The sequence below is a fragment of the Erpetoichthys calabaricus genome, chromosome 1 (assembly GCF_900747795.2).
Source record: "Erpetoichthys calabaricus chromosome 1, fErpCal1.3, whole genome shotgun sequence".
Classification (NCBI taxonomy): domain Eukaryota; kingdom Metazoa; phylum Chordata; class Cladistia; order Polypteriformes; family Polypteridae; genus Erpetoichthys; species Erpetoichthys calabaricus.
In genome coordinates, this window is record NC_041394.2 from 219,034,979 (window position 1) to 219,053,542 (window position 18,564).

General features: G+C 36.7%; 1 protein-coding gene across 5 annotated transcripts in view; it reads right to left on the reverse strand.

The window, feature by feature from the left end:
* LOC114659417 (peroxisomal succinyl-coenzyme A thioesterase-like) overlaps positions 1-18,564 on the reverse strand; it is a 190,792-nt gene that overhangs the window by 38,976 nt on the left and 133,252 nt on the right. For all 5 annotated transcript variants that reach the window (XM_051923888.1, XM_051923860.1, XM_051923877.1 and 2 more), the window contains 5 exons: positions 15,981-16,080; positions 9,356-9,546; positions 9,095-9,264; positions 5,055-5,174; positions 3,403-3,485 (listed from right to left, as the gene is read on the reverse strand). In XM_051923888.1, coding sequence (XP_051779848.1) covers positions 3,403-3,485; positions 5,055-5,174; positions 9,095-9,264; positions 9,356-9,546; positions 15,981-16,080 — 664 coding nt within the window. The remainder of the gene's footprint in view (positions 1-3,402; positions 3,486-5,054; positions 5,175-9,094; positions 9,265-9,355; positions 9,547-15,980; positions 16,081-18,564) is intronic.

The following is an 18,564-nucleotide window of genomic DNA, read 5'->3' on the forward strand; positions in this document are numbered from 1 at the left end:
TGGCACAGTCATTGTATCCACCCTAACAAAAGGGTAAGTATCTGTATCTCCATCCGGTTGCTTTATCTGTCATTCCAACAGATGGTGATTCACAAACATTTGTAGTACCCTAAGTTCTTGTCAATAAGCCGCGGCTTATCTAAGGAAAAAAGTTGTGAAAATGAAAAAATAGAATATCGGCTTATACATAAGTCCGGCTTATACATCCATCGCGGGGGTTGCGTTCCAGAGCCACCTGCGAAATAAGAATATCCGCGAAGTAGAAACCATATGTTTATATGGTTATTTTTATTTTGTCATGCTTGGGTCACAGATTTGCGCAGAAACACAGGAGGTTGTAGAGAGACAGGAACGTTATTCAAACACTGCAAACAAACATTTGTCTCTTTTTCAAAAGTTTAAACTGTGCTCCATGACAAGACAGAGATGACAGTTCCGTCTCACAATTAAAAGAATGCAAACATATCTTCCTCTTCAAAGGAGTGAAGCAAACAACTCAATATGTCTGTTTGGCTTTTAAGTATGCGAAGCACCGCGGCACAAAGCTGTTGAAGGCGGCAGCTCACACCCCCTCCGTCAGGAGCAGACAAAGAGAGAGAGAGGGAGAGTTTGTTTTTCAGTCAAAAATCAATACGTGCCCTTCGAGCTTTTAAGTATGCGAAGCACTGTGCAGCATGTCTTTTCAGGAATCAGCTTTACAAAAGATAGCAACGTGAAGATAATCTTTCAGCATTTTTAGACGAGCGTCTGTATCGTCTAGGTGTGCAAACAGCCCCCCTGCTCAATCCCCATACATCAGGATCACAGATAGTCAGCGCAAGAGAGACAGAAAAGTAAGCAATCTAGCTTCTCAGCCATCTGCCAATAGCGTCCCTTGTATGAAATCAACTGGGCAAACCAACTGAGGAAGCATGTACCAGAAATTAAAAGACCCATTGTCCGCAGAAATCCGCGATATATATTTAAATATGCTTACATATAAAATCACAATTTAAATGACCGCTACGCGCTCGTGTTGACTCGGCGACGCCCAGAGCAGAAAGAACGCGCTCCGGCCGCTCCAACCACGCCATGCGGAGAGTGAGAGAGACGGCAATATCTCACACTCTCTCCCCCCTTAAAGAAATTAAATGGGCGCGAGTGAGACCACTGACCTCCCTCCCTTCTATTAGTTATAGGTTATAGTACGTTCGGCTTATCCATGAGTCCGGCTTATCTATGATACGATTTTATTTTAAAAATTCGTATGATTTTTGGTCTCCGGCTAATACATGAGTCCGGCTTATAGACAAGAACTTAGGGTAATTAAATATTTGCCATTCTAACAGAGTGCAGCACCAACATCAAAACTGCCTTTATAAATCCCATACAAAATGGCACATAACACAGATATTTCATTTGTCATTCTAGCATTTTATTACTACAAACATTTTTGTTGCGCCATCTGTTGGAATGAAAAACTGCAATGCATTTTATTACTACATGCATTACAAAATACATTCCAATACATGGTGTATTGCAGATGTTAACATCGAGGTCTACATTGATTATGTAAGATCTGAACCCATCTTAGATGGGCAGAACCGACATTAATTGTATAGAAGAATAGGGTCTACATGTAGAAAAAGCTAGAAAGTCAAATTGTTATGAGAGAGGTTTGTAGCCATAGGTGGTTTTAATTAAATAAATAACTTAGAGTAGACAGGCTGTAGGTGGACACAAGTGCACGTAGAAGAACGTGCACATACCGCTTCAAGGTTGATTGGAGTGCTTGACTGATTACACATTCCCATGAAAATGTAAGTGGAATCAGGAATTCAACCAGACAAGACATGGAAAGATGGGGAAAGAAAGAACTATCCAGCAGATGGGGACTTGTGAGGATTAGGATGTTAAAAGAAAAGGGGAGAGGCAGGAGTGTGGACCCCGTGCTATTTGCCATGGAGGCAGATGGTCGAAAGACAGCTCCTGAGGGACTGAGTGGCAGTCCTGGACTCAATAGTGGGGCTGAAGAAGGGGGCTGTCATACTGAGCAACATTATGGGAGTAGCAGCATTCCCATAAAGTGGTGTCTCCCTTTGATGCTGAATGCCTGGCAATGGGAGACACAAGAGGAGTTCGGGGCGGCGAAGGGATTGGGAACTGAACTTGGTTCAAAAGGTTGAATTATGGCTCATGTTTCTAAAGGAAGACTTGCCTGTGTTTTAACCTTTTTAAGAATTACTTATTTATTGATTGACTTTTTAGCTGAAGAATACCTTGATTTTACAAATTATTTATTTAAAGACTTCCAGTGGCAATTACGCACCTTTGAGTTTTTGAAACAGTGACTCTTTGTTTTGTTTGAGTAAAGCACTAATGCACTTATACCACCTCTTGCTGGCTGTGTGTGTCCTCATTTGCCTGGCTCATCCCAGTTATTTTATCGACTGTTCAGGGTTAAAGTGATGCCATGGAGCATGGAGCCAACTTGGCCTATCACACAATTAAGCACTAATGACAGCAGGAACTCCTTCAGTTAATTACTGACTAGAAAGGGAAACATACTACATCTGATGATGATCCATCGCTTTTGAAAAAAGGAAAAGAATGTAAGAACGCTTCAAACTGAAACCAAGATTAAATAACAGACTGAACTGAAACAACCAGATCAAAGTCTTGCCAATGTTATAATTCAGGAGCAAATCGCAAAAAGGCATCATTCTTTTAAATTTTCTTTCTAACAGCAAGGAGGTGGTGAAGCTGAATGACAACTCATAAATTTCTCACTCTGGAGTATTAGCACCACACAGAGCCACATCTGATCACTGCTTATGTATTAATAGAAAAAAAATACAGAGATTGGTGTCCCTTGCTTCTACTATCAGCGGTTTTCTGTTTCACTACCTTGGACTTGGTCTACTTTTCCAGACTGAAACATTAAGGCATCAACATCTTTTCTTATCCATCAATCTCTATCCAGGACTACAAGATTTCATAAAAGTATTTTCCCATAAGATGCATGAATTTAATGTGTTAACATTAACAGCATACATTAATTTGATGAATGTGTAAGAGTTCATACATCCATTTTTCTCATTTGTAATGTCCAGTTTATGGTTGTGGGGAGCAGGTGTCCACTCTGACAGTAACTGTTAAGTGGGAGAATACTTTGGATGGGTCAAAGATCTACTGCAGGCATACACCCATACTTATATTTGTATTGATATTTTATCTAAATGTGTTTTAACAAATATGATTATACACTCCTGATATTGTCATAGCAAAAAGTAAACCTATAAATTAAATATTCAGTGATTAAATATGTTTTTAAAACTAATTCTTTAATAAAACCAGTATCCCACTGATGCATATTAACAAAATTTAGTAAAGATTAAAATGATTAAATATATTGTAACTCACTCTTTCAAATTTGTAAAAACGTCACCAATGGTACCATTAATTTTAACAGCATGGCTTCCACTGATACAAACCAAACATCTAGGCTTAAACACAAAAACAGAAGAATGAATAAATTTATTATCATACTCAGCCGGGCATTACATTTTCATCACTTTTATTACTATGGGCTATTGCTAACAAACAGAGATGTCTGTTTTACACAGAATTGGCTTTCAAATAAAAGTGCTAAAAATCTTAATATTGACATTCGTATAGTATATTGATTTTTCTTAAATATAGAATCAAAAATTTTATATACTGCCCATTCCTAGTTCCATCTAATTTTTAGCTGTGTCTAAAAAGATAACATCTGTGTCAAATATAATTAAAAAAATAGCTGCAGGGTCAAAGTAGCCTTAGTCATTGAAATAGACATTAGGGTGGTTGTGAAACTTTGACACCATTAATAAGAGAGGCAACACCAGACAATTAAAATAGTGACCTGTAGTTCTGAACTTTTGCAAACAATGCATGATACTATAACATAATGTGTTGGATAATGATACTCAACTGTTCTAGGCATAGCAGAAATAACTATTTATTCATATAAACTGTACATCCCAGAAATGTTTATTTATTTAGAGTACAGAGATATGCATTCTCTTTTTAATGTTATAGGCAGAAACCTCCTTCCAAGCACTCTGCCACTAAAACTGGAGTAAGGAGTTAGGACAAGGGTTTAAGGGAAGAGAGGCATAGGAGGTGGAAAAAGAGACCTTTATTATAAATGGGCAAGTGGGCAAACCACCCCATCTGATAGACAGGCATGAAAACTAGACTAACAGAGGCAGTAGGATTTGTTTTCTGTTTATTTTGTATTTGGTACTTTATTTTATTATTACAATATGGATTGTTTTTGTAATACTTTTACCTCACGGGTGTCACTCTGGGTTCAGCCAAAACAGAGAAATACTACCTTGTGTCAGTGAACATTATACATACGGCAATCAGTAGGTAGTGGAGCTTGTCAGTGTTGTAATTGGGCAAAATATATGTGAAATGTTATATGACAGTTTTACAGGTTCAGAATATTCTTTGTTATAAAAAGTTTCTATTTAAAATAAAAGTGTTCTTTTTCATGTATTTACTCTGCATTGCTTAGGTTTTAACTCTGTCTGGAAATTCTGACACCAAGAATATAAGGTACAGCAGCATCACCTAGGTTGCCACTAAAAGGAAAACAGGTTGTCATAAGTTTCTAGAAGTCTTTTAATTAGCTAACACAAAATATTAGCTTAATAGAACATTTCTTCCATATATAATATACCCCCATGCAATGAGTGTAGACAGAAAAATCACACACTGCTATCTAAAGTTTGTATCTTCCGAAAGATTTTGCTAGTAAAATGTTCATATAAACAACCCACATACTGTTCATCCAAACAATCATCCATTTCACTGCTAAAAATGTATGCAAGGTATACAGTTGCCATTATCACCGGCCATTTTCAGTCACACATAATCATTGAATTTAGAGTGAATAGTTGGCCTAATAATATGGTATATTTACAATATGTGGATAATATTTATGTAGTAATGTTATTTTAAGAAGTAAAAAATTAGTGAAAAAATAGGTACTTTACTATGAATACCAAATATGTTTGTTTACTTACACTAATCCTGTTTCCTTTAGCTGCAATATTAAGAGCCACTGATGTTCCAAATGACAGGCCAAAAATACCAACTTGTTCACTTGAAACTCTGGGATGGCTCTTAAGGAAGTGAATTGCTGCCTAGTTAAAGAAAACAAAACCATTTATAAAAGTATATAAAAATAAAAAGCATACTTTTACAAAACACATTTAACAGTTTGTCCAAGAGTGCGAGAATTATTAATAAAACCAACAGTTCCCTTTTTGAGAATACAAACCAAGTCTGTATTTGTTATCATTGATAATAAAGTATAGGAAAATATGAATATGTAAATGATAATGCATGATTTCAGTATTAGATTTTACTTGGGTATAGTTCTGCTCACACACACCAGGCACTAAATTGATAACTAACTTTAGATTTTCATTAAAAATATGTGTGTGTGTGTGGTCATTTTGGGGGTTTGTTAAGGGTCATTGTTAACATTTTGTAGCTAAAAGCAGTGTGATAACCAGCAATATATAGCTAACACCTTTGAAAATGTAACAACTACTGTACTGTACTGTATGACATACAGAAGCACAATAACTTTCAAGGACATAACATGTAAGTGATATCCGAGATAAATAAATGATGGGTGACATTTTATGAGTATCTTTTGTTTTTAAAATGCATCTTTATACCTTATTGATATTTAAGGTAAATTTGTGATCGTATAATTCTTATGCTTCTGTCATCATGTCTTTATAAATCATACATACTTTTCATTAAAAGCATATGCTCAACAAATACATGCAAATGTTAACAAAACTAATAGTGTTTCACAAAAAAGTTTATGTCCTTAAATTAAAATTGTTTTTCATTTTACTATTATATAGTAGCACCAGAGAACTGGATTTAATTAGTTGGCATGTTTTGGTCATGCCTGTGTGGATATTTTCAGGTACTCTAGTTTTCTTCAACATACCAACATTTTGAATGATTAGTTTATTAAGAGACTAGAAATTGCCTTAGTGTTCATGACAGTGGATATGAGGTTTTTGTTCTGGACTCTCCCATCTTGATTTATTCTAATGCTGCTGTTTGTGATTAAATGGGGTTGGGAATGAATGGATAGTTAGACTTTTGACCAGTACACAAGAAAAGAAGGAAGAGGATACAGTTACACAAGTGCACAATCCTCATTTTAACAGCGAGACAGTGATAGATTAGCGAAGGCAGACAGGGTTATTTTTGAGTTTATTAGCAATGCACAAGTAGTTGGAGGAAAAAAAAATTAGGGTTAGAAATTAAATTGTGTCTAAACATATAAACTGGTGGAAGTCAAGAATGCTAATCACAGAAAAGAAAAGCACTGATGTGCGCAATATTAATTTTCATGCCAACTGTTACTATAAGGGAGACATTTTAGTTGTCTCTCTACCCTCACACCTCTAAAATCCTCAGTTTAAATATGTATGGAGATTGTTATGTTTCCCTGCATAGGTTTTTGCTCAATGTACTCTGGGTCTCTTCCCACAAAGTAAGAATCAGCCTTAGAAAATGAATTGCAGGGCACACCCATACTCATTCACACTAGACAAAATCAGAGTCAATCAATCAATCAGTCTAACTACATGTAACTTGAATGTGGAAAGAAATCAGAAAATGGAGAAAACTGAGATAAGCATAATAACCTATTACACTGTTAGATACCATATTGCTGAAAACAAAAGCACAAGAACACAATCATTAAAACATTCAGTTTAATGACATTTCACTGAGGCATGTCATTTAATTTCAGACCTTAAATTAGATCATGTGAAGTCACATCACAGACAAGATGACTGCAATAATTCTCTCCTTCACTACAAAGCTTTCTATATTTATAAACTGAACTGCTAACATCCGATTGATTTAAGTGAAACATATGATGTATTCTGTTTTTTTTGATTTTCCTTTCCCAACACCTTCTATACACAGTTCTTAAAGTATAATGTTGACAGTTACAGTTACATATTCCTGTAAGGACAGTGTGTTCATTTTTAATTTTTCTTATTTATGCTGTTGTAATATTTCTCTGCAGTTGCCATAATTTTTAATCCATCACTTCCATTTTATATTTTCCAGTTCTGTAGTTTGAACATTTATGGAAAAAAAAAATCATAACACGTCTGTCCTTAATTAAACCTCACCACATAAGTGAGCCCTATTAATCTTTTTTTCGCTTTATTTGCTATTAATTTACTATTCAACGTGCCACTTGGATTTTTCTTTTCACTTACTGTATTTATTTCAATTAAGTTACCTATATTCATTTTCTGTGTATTTTGTTGTTCTTTCCATTTGATATTGCTGGTAGAATCCTGGCTTCTGACACTTACCCTTGGACAACAGATATTTTTTCTTCATTGTTCCTTCCTTTTCTTCTCGCCTTCCTCACCTTATAAATTGATTTTTCTAATTTTCTTTGTTTAGAGACTTGTTTCAAATGGGCAAGAAGAGGAGGGCTTTCAGCCACTGAAACTTGCTGATCGGACCCCCTTCAAAAAATCTATAAAGTTCAAATGTAGTTACAAAGTTAAGGGATATTCCCATACACACACACACACAAACACACACACATACAGAAAATATACATACTGTGGCGGGCAACCGGGTCCCATGCCCGGCCGGGACGCCCCTTCTACTTATGTTCTGGGGGAGCAGCCATGGGCTCCTCAGTAACTCCCCCGTGACGCTTGGTGGCAGCCTCGATGGCTGACGATGGTGCCTCAGCTTCCCGCAATGTTCCATGGAAGATGGGAGTTCTCCACAACCCTGTGGGGATCTGGGGTAGCCGCCAGGGGGTGCTGCATGGATCCCGGAGCCAGCCTGGACAACTCTACAGCCCCGCCCGGAAGTTTAATCAGGAACAGGTGATCAAGCACCTGGAGCACTTTCGGGTGGGCTATAAAAAGGACCGACAACCACCACTCAGGGCCAGAATCGGGAGGAAGAGAACAAGGTTGCCAAAGAGGAATGGTGGTGCCAGAAGAAGGGTTGTGTTTTGTGTCTTGAGTGTTTGTGCGACTGTGTTATGCCTGTGGGGTTCACGGGGAAGACATGCCCCACAGGTGAAGAAAATAAAGGTTTTTGAGTTTTTTACACGTGCCTCTGTGTGAGTCTGTGCCGGGTCAGGCGCTATATAGTGCCTTTATTCACAATACATACATTTTTTCCCCCATTTTTTTAGATACATTTTCCATAAATGTTTTCATTTATATGTTGGTCCTATTTGTCGTTTGTATTATTTAAGGACATTGTTTTATTTCTATGTTTTTATATTCCTTTCTTTATACATGTGTCATATAATTGTATTGATTGATTTAGTTATTTAATTATTATAACCTGTCATTTCACCATTTCCTTGTTGCCATCTTTATATTTCTGTATATATGTTTATTTTCATTATATCTTTTCAGTGTTTCCTGTATTTCTGCACTACTGCATCATTATTCATTATATTTTATTATGTTCACATATTCCTACTTTATTATTTATGTACATTTCCTTGAATACATTGTTCTGTATTGTATAATAATTTTGTTATCAACTTCAAATGTATGACTTTGAGTTATACATTACCATTATTACTATTGTTGTTAACCCCTGCTTAAGCATAATGAAACCATTGGCCAAAATCTGTACAGCAAGAAAGCCTGCTAACAGCACCATTTTTACACAGTTAGAATCATTTGTTCAGGGGATAGTTCCTGCCTTGTGCCCTGTGCTTGCTGGGATAGGTCCAGCTTTCCTGTAACCCTGCTCAGGATAGAACAGGTTAGAAAATGGATGGATGGAATAATTTAAGCCAGTACAAGCCCCTAAGGGGCAAAACCATTAGATAGAATGAAAGTCTATCAAAGTCATAAGCATGTTTCTAAAAACAAAATTATAATATTATTAATAATGAATGATGTTGCACAGTTGCCATTTTTAATGAAGCATTTGAACAAGAAAATATGACATCATTTAGTTATATGAAATCAAACACATCAAAAAGCCAATATACATATATATATATATATAATTTTTTTACCTCAAAATACTCAATGCCAATATTGTTAACATTTATTGAAGTATTCTGAGTGGACATGTACTCCAAAGCAAGAGAAGCATAACCATGAGACGCAAGCAGTGCAGCACGATATTCCACTAGTCCACCTCCTCCTCCCCATAAGTCTAAAATTCCAGGGAATGGTCCAGGACCTAGGAAAGATTAATTATATACAGTACATAAATATTCTTCTTTTTCTTCATCTAGGCTTGTGTTGACTCATTAAATAACTATTTATTTTACCTGGTGGAAGGAAAAGTGTTCCATGAATATAATTCTCGCTAATTTCTACTCTGGACACTCCTGGAGAAATGTACCAGCGTTCTATTACAGTAAGAGCTAAGGACGATGCGTCTTTGAAATCACCATTTATGTGCCCTTTATGCACAGAGATGTTTAATAGAAAAGGAGTAAATACATTGTGTTTTCTTAATCTGAAACAAAAGAAATATAATAAACTTGATTTCTGAAGTGTAAACACACTAAACTACATTTAGAAAGCAATCACATTCTCAAATTTCTGCATAAACGAACTTTCTTTCATTACCTCCTCATTTATCTGGAGTGTACTGGAGCGTACATCCAAAACATTTCATCAAATCCTAGATATACACGCATAGACTTAAAACTTGCAAAAGCATAATTTTTGTCAAATTTAATCAGCTTCCCTTAAAGGTAATATATAAGTCATTCAGACTAATATGTTCCTTAAACATTGTAATACCTTCAAAAAAACATTTAATCCTAGGTATAATTCAATTCAGTTTATTTTTGTATAGCATTCTTTGCTGTATGCAGGTGCATAGCACTGCTACAAGTTCTCAGGTGAAATGAAAATACAATATAAACTAGCTGAAGCAGTGTAGGAATAAGAACGGAAAACGGTGAGTAAGGAATTCAGAAATCAAGAAGAAATAAATACTTCTTGAAAGACGCAGTTGTGAATAGGTGTTTTGGTGGAGACGACAGATAATGAGTCGAAAGATCTACTCGTACTACAATATCAGGTCTGTGCTCTGGTCTTTGGGTATCCAACAGTGCATGTAGTAATCCTGCTTGGCTGGAAATTCATGTGAAAGTGATAAATAAATCAGGCTTTCCGAATTTACGTACTATGGTCATGGCATCCTAATAGTTTTGTTGCATGTATCTTGGACTTCCTGGAAATGTGGACGGTGATATGATCATTTTGCCTACACGTACGTTGTTATTTTCAGCGTTTGCTTGCAGTGCATCGGATAGTCTTTTATATTGTTCCACGTGCAGATCTTGTTGATGTAATCTGAGATAGTGGAGACGCGCGCCCTCTGTTTTAACATTCGCATCTACGACGTACTGTTGGAATAGTTTGCCGCTGGAGTGCAAAATACTAAATGTATTCCTCATTGCTAATCTGTACGTGTAAAATTGGCATTGAGTAAGCCTTATTTGCTTGTCGGTTGTTTTATCGGGAACATGTTGTAAATCTTTGTGCCAGTCAATGTCTCTGTAAGGGAACAAAAGTGGGTAAACCATAGGATAGCAATTCGTACAGATGCTGTTGGATTGGACTGAGCAATTTCATGCAAGTGTTTGTATGATTTAGGGAAGGGGTTGATGGTTCTGAGCATGGAATCTAGCTAGAGAAGTAAATTTTCGCTGCATGCAGAGTTTGCTTTATTTTGTAAGCGTACTTCAGTAGCTTGCGCTGTGTCAAAAACATACAACTGCCCATATCCTGGAGAGGTAGAAGTGTTAGTGTATAGTGGAGAGATTTGGTGATAAATTTGCCCGCATATTTTAAAACAGTATGGTCCATGGCCAGGAGGTTGAATTATCTGTGCACCCATGGAAGCAAACGCTAGAGAAGAGTTGTATTCTCAAATGTGTTCACGATAATTTTTAGCTTCTGATGTTTGCTGTGTAAGAAGCTGTTGTAAAGACACAGGTGGCTCCCGCAAAGGTGGTAAAGCTACTTTACCATTGTGGCAGCATCTCGAGTACTTGTTGGATATATTACGCTCAGCAGGCCAGTATAGTGCATGAAATTGTTTGCACTGCTGGTCTGTTGTACACTTGGACGGGAAGACAGGAATTAGGCGAAGTACCACCTGTGGTAACGGGAAGAGGATTGTGTGTATGTCTGCTGAGACTGCGTTGGTTTGGAAACGTTGCTCTGCAGATATCGCATTGCAAGAGTTGTGAATGAGTTTTGTTGTGTTTAGTCAGACAATCCTGTGTAGTGAACTTCTTATTGCATTTCTGGCACTCATATAGTTGTTGGGAAGAATGCCTTTTCTTGTGTTTAGCAAGTGAGGTTTGCGTTTGAAAAGTGTTGTTGCAGGAATTGCACTGGAAGAATGTGGGGAAGGGTTTGGAGGAGGACGAATAGGAATTGAGAAATGCCGTGTCAGCTGCGTGTGGGCAGGACTGGTTTTGAAGTAGAAGCAGGACGAACCAGAAGATAAATATATGTAAGAGATTACTTATTACTGTATATATTGAGTCCATATATAGACACAGATTTGTTTAAACAGGCACAAAATCAAAGTATTAAAGCAGGTAAACAGACTTGAGCCGAGAGAACTTTCTGCTCTCTGGTTGGTGGGGGGATGGGATAGCAGGCTGCTTGCTGCTTTTGCTGATCGACACATTTACAACACAAAAGATGCTGATGGAGAGGTGTGAACAGATTTAAGTTGGGCAGGGATTACAAGTTTTTTCGTAGACTTTGGTAATTCTAGTGTTAATTGTTGTTTTAACAATGTGTGAACTGAAATTATCAAGTATGTGACTCACTTTTCAAAAAAATGCTATGAAAAACATGCCTTGAGAGTAGTGCTGGGCGGTATGACCAAAATTCTATATCACGGTATTTTTCAAAATTATACCGGTTTCACAGTATTGGACGGTATGTTTTTTCCCATGCATGAGTGGATGTTAACCACATTTTCCACTGCAATTACTGGCTAAGAATAACCTATTCCACTGTCATGAGAATTGTACATTGTCAAAAAACAATTTAATGTGCACACAAGTATCAATACAGGTTTGCATGGCCCCATAAAGTGATAGTTTTCAAGGGGGTGGCACTAATGAAGAGAAGGAATCACACTGCATGACAGATGCAGTCAAAATATTGAGCCTTTTTATTGAACAAAGTTTGCAAACAACTTAAACTAAAATTTGACAACATATTTTCAACCATCCAAAGAGGCATTTAGACTTAGCAAAATATCCAGAGGTGATTGTCAAAAGTTGTATTCCTCTGAACATGTCTTAGAAAAGGAATAAATTATAAATATTTTTTGTAAACCAACTACACTTTGTTAATGTTAACAATCTCTGTCCACGGACACGTTAAAGTGACTTTTTAAACAACTTTACCATCATTAAACTGCATAATATTTAAACTTATAAATAACAACAATACAATAAATAATAGTGCAACTTCCAAGTAATAATACTATTACTTCCAAGACTTCAAAGCCTAGTGGCATTACACAGTATTCACAAAATAAAAATAAAATAAAACAAGTGCAACTTGGTGATGACATCTTTACCAACTGAACTATCATTAAGGCAAACTGCATTAATATGGACCTTGCTTCAAGCTAAGCTATATACATAAATAATAAAACTGCAACTTACATTTATGCTTTAATAGCAAAATAGCATTAATGCTATTTGTGATATAGCCCATGGAATCGTATTAGGGCCACGGTGAAGAAAAAAAAAATATGGACATAGTGAAGAAAAAAAAAATATATATGTCGAGTATAAAGTCGACATTTCCATGTTATTCTCATAGTTTATTTTGTCATTAAAGTAGAATGTTGTAAACTAAACTTCAGCCTAAAATCAATGTTTAATTTACTAGATTTTCTCAAATCCCGTCATAAGTTAATGTACCACATTAAAAGCTTTGTGTTAAGTGTTCCCCGACCCAGTTGTTAATCACTGTGCGCTTCTTAAACTGACTTCCTATGCACTAAGAGGATGCGCAGGCAGCGATCGCCGCACAGATCCTGCTCTCTGAAAATGTAGAATGCTAAGATAAATTTTCATGATGAAATGCATTAAAGCAGGTATTAAACATGCACGGTAGTGCTGCTCCCTCACAGTAAGGGGTCCCCAGGTGTACTTTCAGTGTAAAGAACTTTATGGCAGATGTGACGAGGCTCCAAAAAACTGGATGTATGAATGGGTATCGCACAGGTTTAACTTAAATATTGTGTAAATATTGGGTTTCTGATCTGGTGGTCAGAGACACGAACACAGAATTCAATGGATGTTCTTCTGAGCAGGCATTCTTTATTGCATGCGTGCTGTCTCTGTCTGAAGTACCAAACCCGCAGTTCCTATCTTTCCTTTTTCTTTCTCCACATAACCAATCACCACACGATAAACGTCTTTGTGAAATTAAACGTAGTTATAAACTTCGACCACAGAGTGTTCAGAACTTAAAAAAAAAAAAAAAAAACAACTTTGTTATACATGTTTAATTATGCCGTCCATTCAGGGTTGCATCCATCCCAGTAAGCATTGTGTGCGAGGCAGGAGCAAATCCTGAACGTGGCGGCAGCACATAACAGGGTGAATACGAGCAATACATACACTAGCAGGGTTAATATAGCATAACAAAACCCCACATCCTACATGACTTTGAAAGGAAACTGAAGCACACCGAGTAAACCCACCAGAAAAACATGCAAATTCAAAGCGGGGAACAACTGCTGTGAGGCAGCAGTGCAGCCTTCAAGCCACCGTGCCACCACATGATTAATACATGCTTTAATGCATTTCATCATGAAAATTATATCAAGTATTTATCTTAGAATTCTAAATGTTCAGGGAGTAGGAATATCATGAAATTAATGTATTCTGTGTGCTGCCTGCACCTCCTCTTAGTGCAAGAGGAAGTCAGTTTAAAAAGCATGTAGCGATTAACATGGCTCGGGAAACACTTAACACAAAGCATTTAATGTGCTACATAACTTATGATGCGGTTTGAGAAAATCTAGTAAATTAAATATTCATTTTACAATTCATTTTAGTTTACGATGCTCTACTTTAATAACAAATTACGAAAATAAAGTCAACATGTCAACTTTATTCTCATCATAAACGTCGAGATTAAAGTGGAAATGTCGAGAATAAAGTCAACATGTCATCACACTATTACACAGTACCCAGGTACATTACACCATATTGAAAAAAATAAAACAAGTACAACTTGGCTTGCAGTATTATCCAGTAGTATAGAAACATTAGATTTGAACATAATGGTCCACATCCGACCTTTTTAATCCAAAGTATCTCCAGACAACAGATATGACTACTTTTTCCAGCAAAAGTTCTTCTGTGTCATCATTTTCAACTTTATCGTCAGCTACAGCTTCAGTTTCAGAATGTTCTATGTCCATTTTCACCGCTCAATACCTACACTACCGCATGTACTCCATCGCACGCCTGTTTAACGGTGTAGCAATGAAAAAGGTCCCCCTTAAACAGTTTCCCACAGTGCCATGATCAGAATGTTGTTTAGGCAATTTAAACCAGTGTTGCGGTATAAGAAAAATCCATTACATAGCAAAAATAAAAAACAGTTTTCGGTATGAACCGGTATACCACCCAGCATTACTTGTGAGTCCATGTATTCACTGTCTCATGTAACCTAACAGGATAGATTACTGTACGTGCGCAAAGTGAGTGCTTAGGCATGCAGAAAGTGAGCATTTAGGCATGCACAAAAATGACTGAGCAAACAGCGCGAGGGAATAAAACAGCCTCACAATCTACGTTGTTAGATTTAATTGCAAGGCGTAGATCATCCTCACTCACAAGGAGGTGGTTTGGCTTTGAAAAGACTGATGCTGCACCACGAACAATACTGGAAGTTACCACAACATCTCTCATGATAAAAAATTAATAGAAAAGAGGCAGAGAAAGGGAACTCAGAGATCAAAGTTATTCCCAACACATCACTCGCAGGTAATCTTAACATACCTCTTAAAGCACTACTATAACAAACCACATTGTTTATTATTAAACAGGTCTCGCTTCAAAAACAACGAATGAGCATAACTTATGCAAAACAAACCTGTAACCTCTCCACAGATAAAAGTTTACATAGTGTAAAAGATCCAACTATATCACACATTTTGGGAATGCACCAAATTCACATAATTTTGGACAAAAATCCTAAATACTTATCAAACAGCCTTGGGGTGACAGTCACTCCTAAGCCATAAACAGCTACATTTGGTGTACTCCCAGATGGCTTTGAAGTGGATATCGACAAAACTAACTGTAACAGCCTATACCACACTATTACGAAGTAGAACTTACCTTGTTTAACTGGAAGTATGGGAAGAAAAAACAAATTCTGGCATATAGGATATCTCCAAAACTTTCAAACATGGCATCACTTAATTGAAACAAAATCAGAATCAATTTTCATATAGGGGGTAAAAGATATTTCTCGCGGGTGAGGGTTGAATTCTTGTTCTGCTAGGCTTTGTTTTTTGTTATTATTTATTTATTTTTTTTAATTTTCTAGTTTTTTTTTCCTCAAAATTGATTTTGAAGTTATTTGTTTCATACATTTTATAAATTATGTCTGCTTGATTGTACACTATGTTATTTTCTTGAAATAAAAAGAAAGAATAACTAGTTTGAGTATATGTTACAAAAACACTTACAATCAACCTTAAATAAAAAACTGTCCACTTCTGCTGTATGATAGTTTAACTGATCTCTATTAATTTTCTCTGAATAAAAAAAAAGAAAGAAATTAAACCATTAAAGTGATAAGTAAACAGATTGCTAGACATTGCATAATGAAATATTCAAGTAATTACTTTCAGTAAACTTATGAAACATTCACCTTAGAGCAGGTCTGCTTCCAGGAACTGGTTTTAAACTCCAAATTAATCCATTTGGCTCTGTACCAGTATATGATCCTCCTAGGCAAACATCTTCAGCAACTTTAAACAAAATAAAATGATGACCGCATATTAAAAATCCAATATTTAAGGAAATAATTTTTATTTCAAGGAAGTGAAACAGGCTTTGCATGAGACACTACAAAAATATAATCTAAGAATGCAATACCGTATACAATATTTATCAGGAAAACCTGTTCAGCTGTTTGTCAATGCAAATATCTAATCAGCCAATCACATAGCAGCAACTCCATTTAGGCATGTAGACATTGCCAACCTGATCTGCTGAAGCTCAAATCGAGCAACAGGATGAGGAAGAAAGGTGATTTAAGTCACTTTGAACATAGTATGGTTGTTGGTGCCAGACAAGTTCCTCTGAGTATTTCAGAAACTGCTGATCTACTAGGATTTTTACACACAACCATCTCTGGGGTTTACAGAGGACAGTCCAAAAAAGGGAACATATCCATTGAGCAGCAGTATTCTGGGTGAAAATTCCTTGTTGATACCAGAGGAGAATGGCCAGACGAGTTGATAGAAAGGCAACAGTAACTCAAATAACAACTCATTAAAAAGATCGTTCCTCCCCCAAACTATGCGACTCTTCAATTCCACCCGGGGGGGTAAACGTTAACATTATAACAAGTTATTGTCTGTTTTTTTACCTGCATTATTATCAATCTTTAATTTAATATTGTTTTTTATTTTTTTTTTTGTATCAGTATGCTGCTGCTGGAGAATGTGAATTTCTCCTTGGGATTAATAAAGTATCTATCTATCTATCTATCTATCTATCTATCTATCTATCTATCTATCTATCTATCTATCTATCTATCTATCTATCTATCTATCTATCTATCTATCTATCTATCTAAAACAGAGGTATGCAGAAGTGCATCTCTGAACACATAACATGTTGAACCTTGAAGCAGATGGCCTACTGAAGCAGGAGACCACACCGGGTACCACTCCTGTCAGCAAAGAACAAGCAACTGAGGCTACAATTCAAGCAGGCCTACCAAAATTGGACCACAGAAGATTGGAAAAATGTCCCCTGGTCTAATGAGTCTCAATTTCTGCTGTGGCATTCAGATGGTTGGGTCAAAATTTGGCATCAACAACATGAAAGAATGGATCCATCCTGCCTTGTATCAACAGTTCAGGAAGGTGGTGGTAGTGTAAAGGTCTGTGGGAAATTTTCTTGGCACACTCTGGGCTCCTTAGTACCAACTGAGCATTTTTTAAATGCCATAGCCTACCCAAGTATTGTTGCTGACCATGTCCATCCCTTTATGACAGCAGTGTACCCATCTTCTGATGGCTACTTCCAGCAGGATAACAAGCCACGTCACAATGCCCAAATGATCTCAAACGGGTTTCTTGAACATGACAATGCGTTCACTGTACTCAAATGGCCTCCACAGTTACCAGATCTCAATCTAATAGAGCACCTTTTGGATGTGGTGGAACAGGAGATTCTCATCATGGATATGCAGCCGACAAATGTGCAGCAACTTCATGATGGTCTTATGTCAATATGGACCAAAATCCCTGAGGAATGTTTCCAGCACCTTTTTGCATTTATGATACAAAGAATTATGGCAGTTATGAAGGCAAAAGAGGGTCCAACCCAGTACTAACAAGATGTACCTAATAAAGTGACTGGTTAGTGTATGCTACCGATAATAAGCAAAGAACAGAGAGATAAAGACTATAAAAAAAAATCCTTTGGATCAGGCATTTCCTTAGTTGCATCAAGTTAGAGGATTTGTAAGTAGTGAACGCTTCAAGTTTTATCAAAGGCAGGAGAAAGAAAGACAAATGCATAGAAAGAGGGAGCTTGTTTTCATCAAAGTCACTAACAGTAACTGGTAGGGTTATGCATAATGAGTACAATTTCTCGTGTTCACAGAACTACACAATTTCTTTACTCCTAAATCATTCCTGTATTAACTGTTCACAACAGATTCACTAAAGCATGAAGGCAAATTCTAATTTACTTTTGTGTCTGTAATTCTAATTGCTGGTTCTAAATTGGCCCAATTTCTTTCAATTGTTGGTCCTAAATTGGCCCAATTTCAGTTACCTAACCTATAATGTGAGTAATGTTGTCCTCTAGTGTAGTACTTTTCATCCTGTGGGTCACAAACCAAATGTGGGTTGTTTGAAACCTTAGATGTGTTAGCAAGAAAAAAAAAAATGAAATAAAATGAGCCATTACTTTAATTGGGACTAGTGATTGCAGATTTCAATACTGTACCCAGTCAACGTGACACTTTGCTAGTGCATACTGAGAAATTGAAATCCATCCATCCATTTTCCAACCCGCTGAATCCGAACACAGGGTCACGGGGGTCTGCTGGAGCCAATCCTAGCCAACAAAGGGCACAAGGCAGGAACCAATCCCGGGCAGGGTGCCAACCAACCGCAGGAGAAATTGAAATGCATGACATAAGTCCAGTTACAAACAGATGACAACTACCTATTTACCCCGTACCTCATTAAGAAAGCCAACAAACATGGATA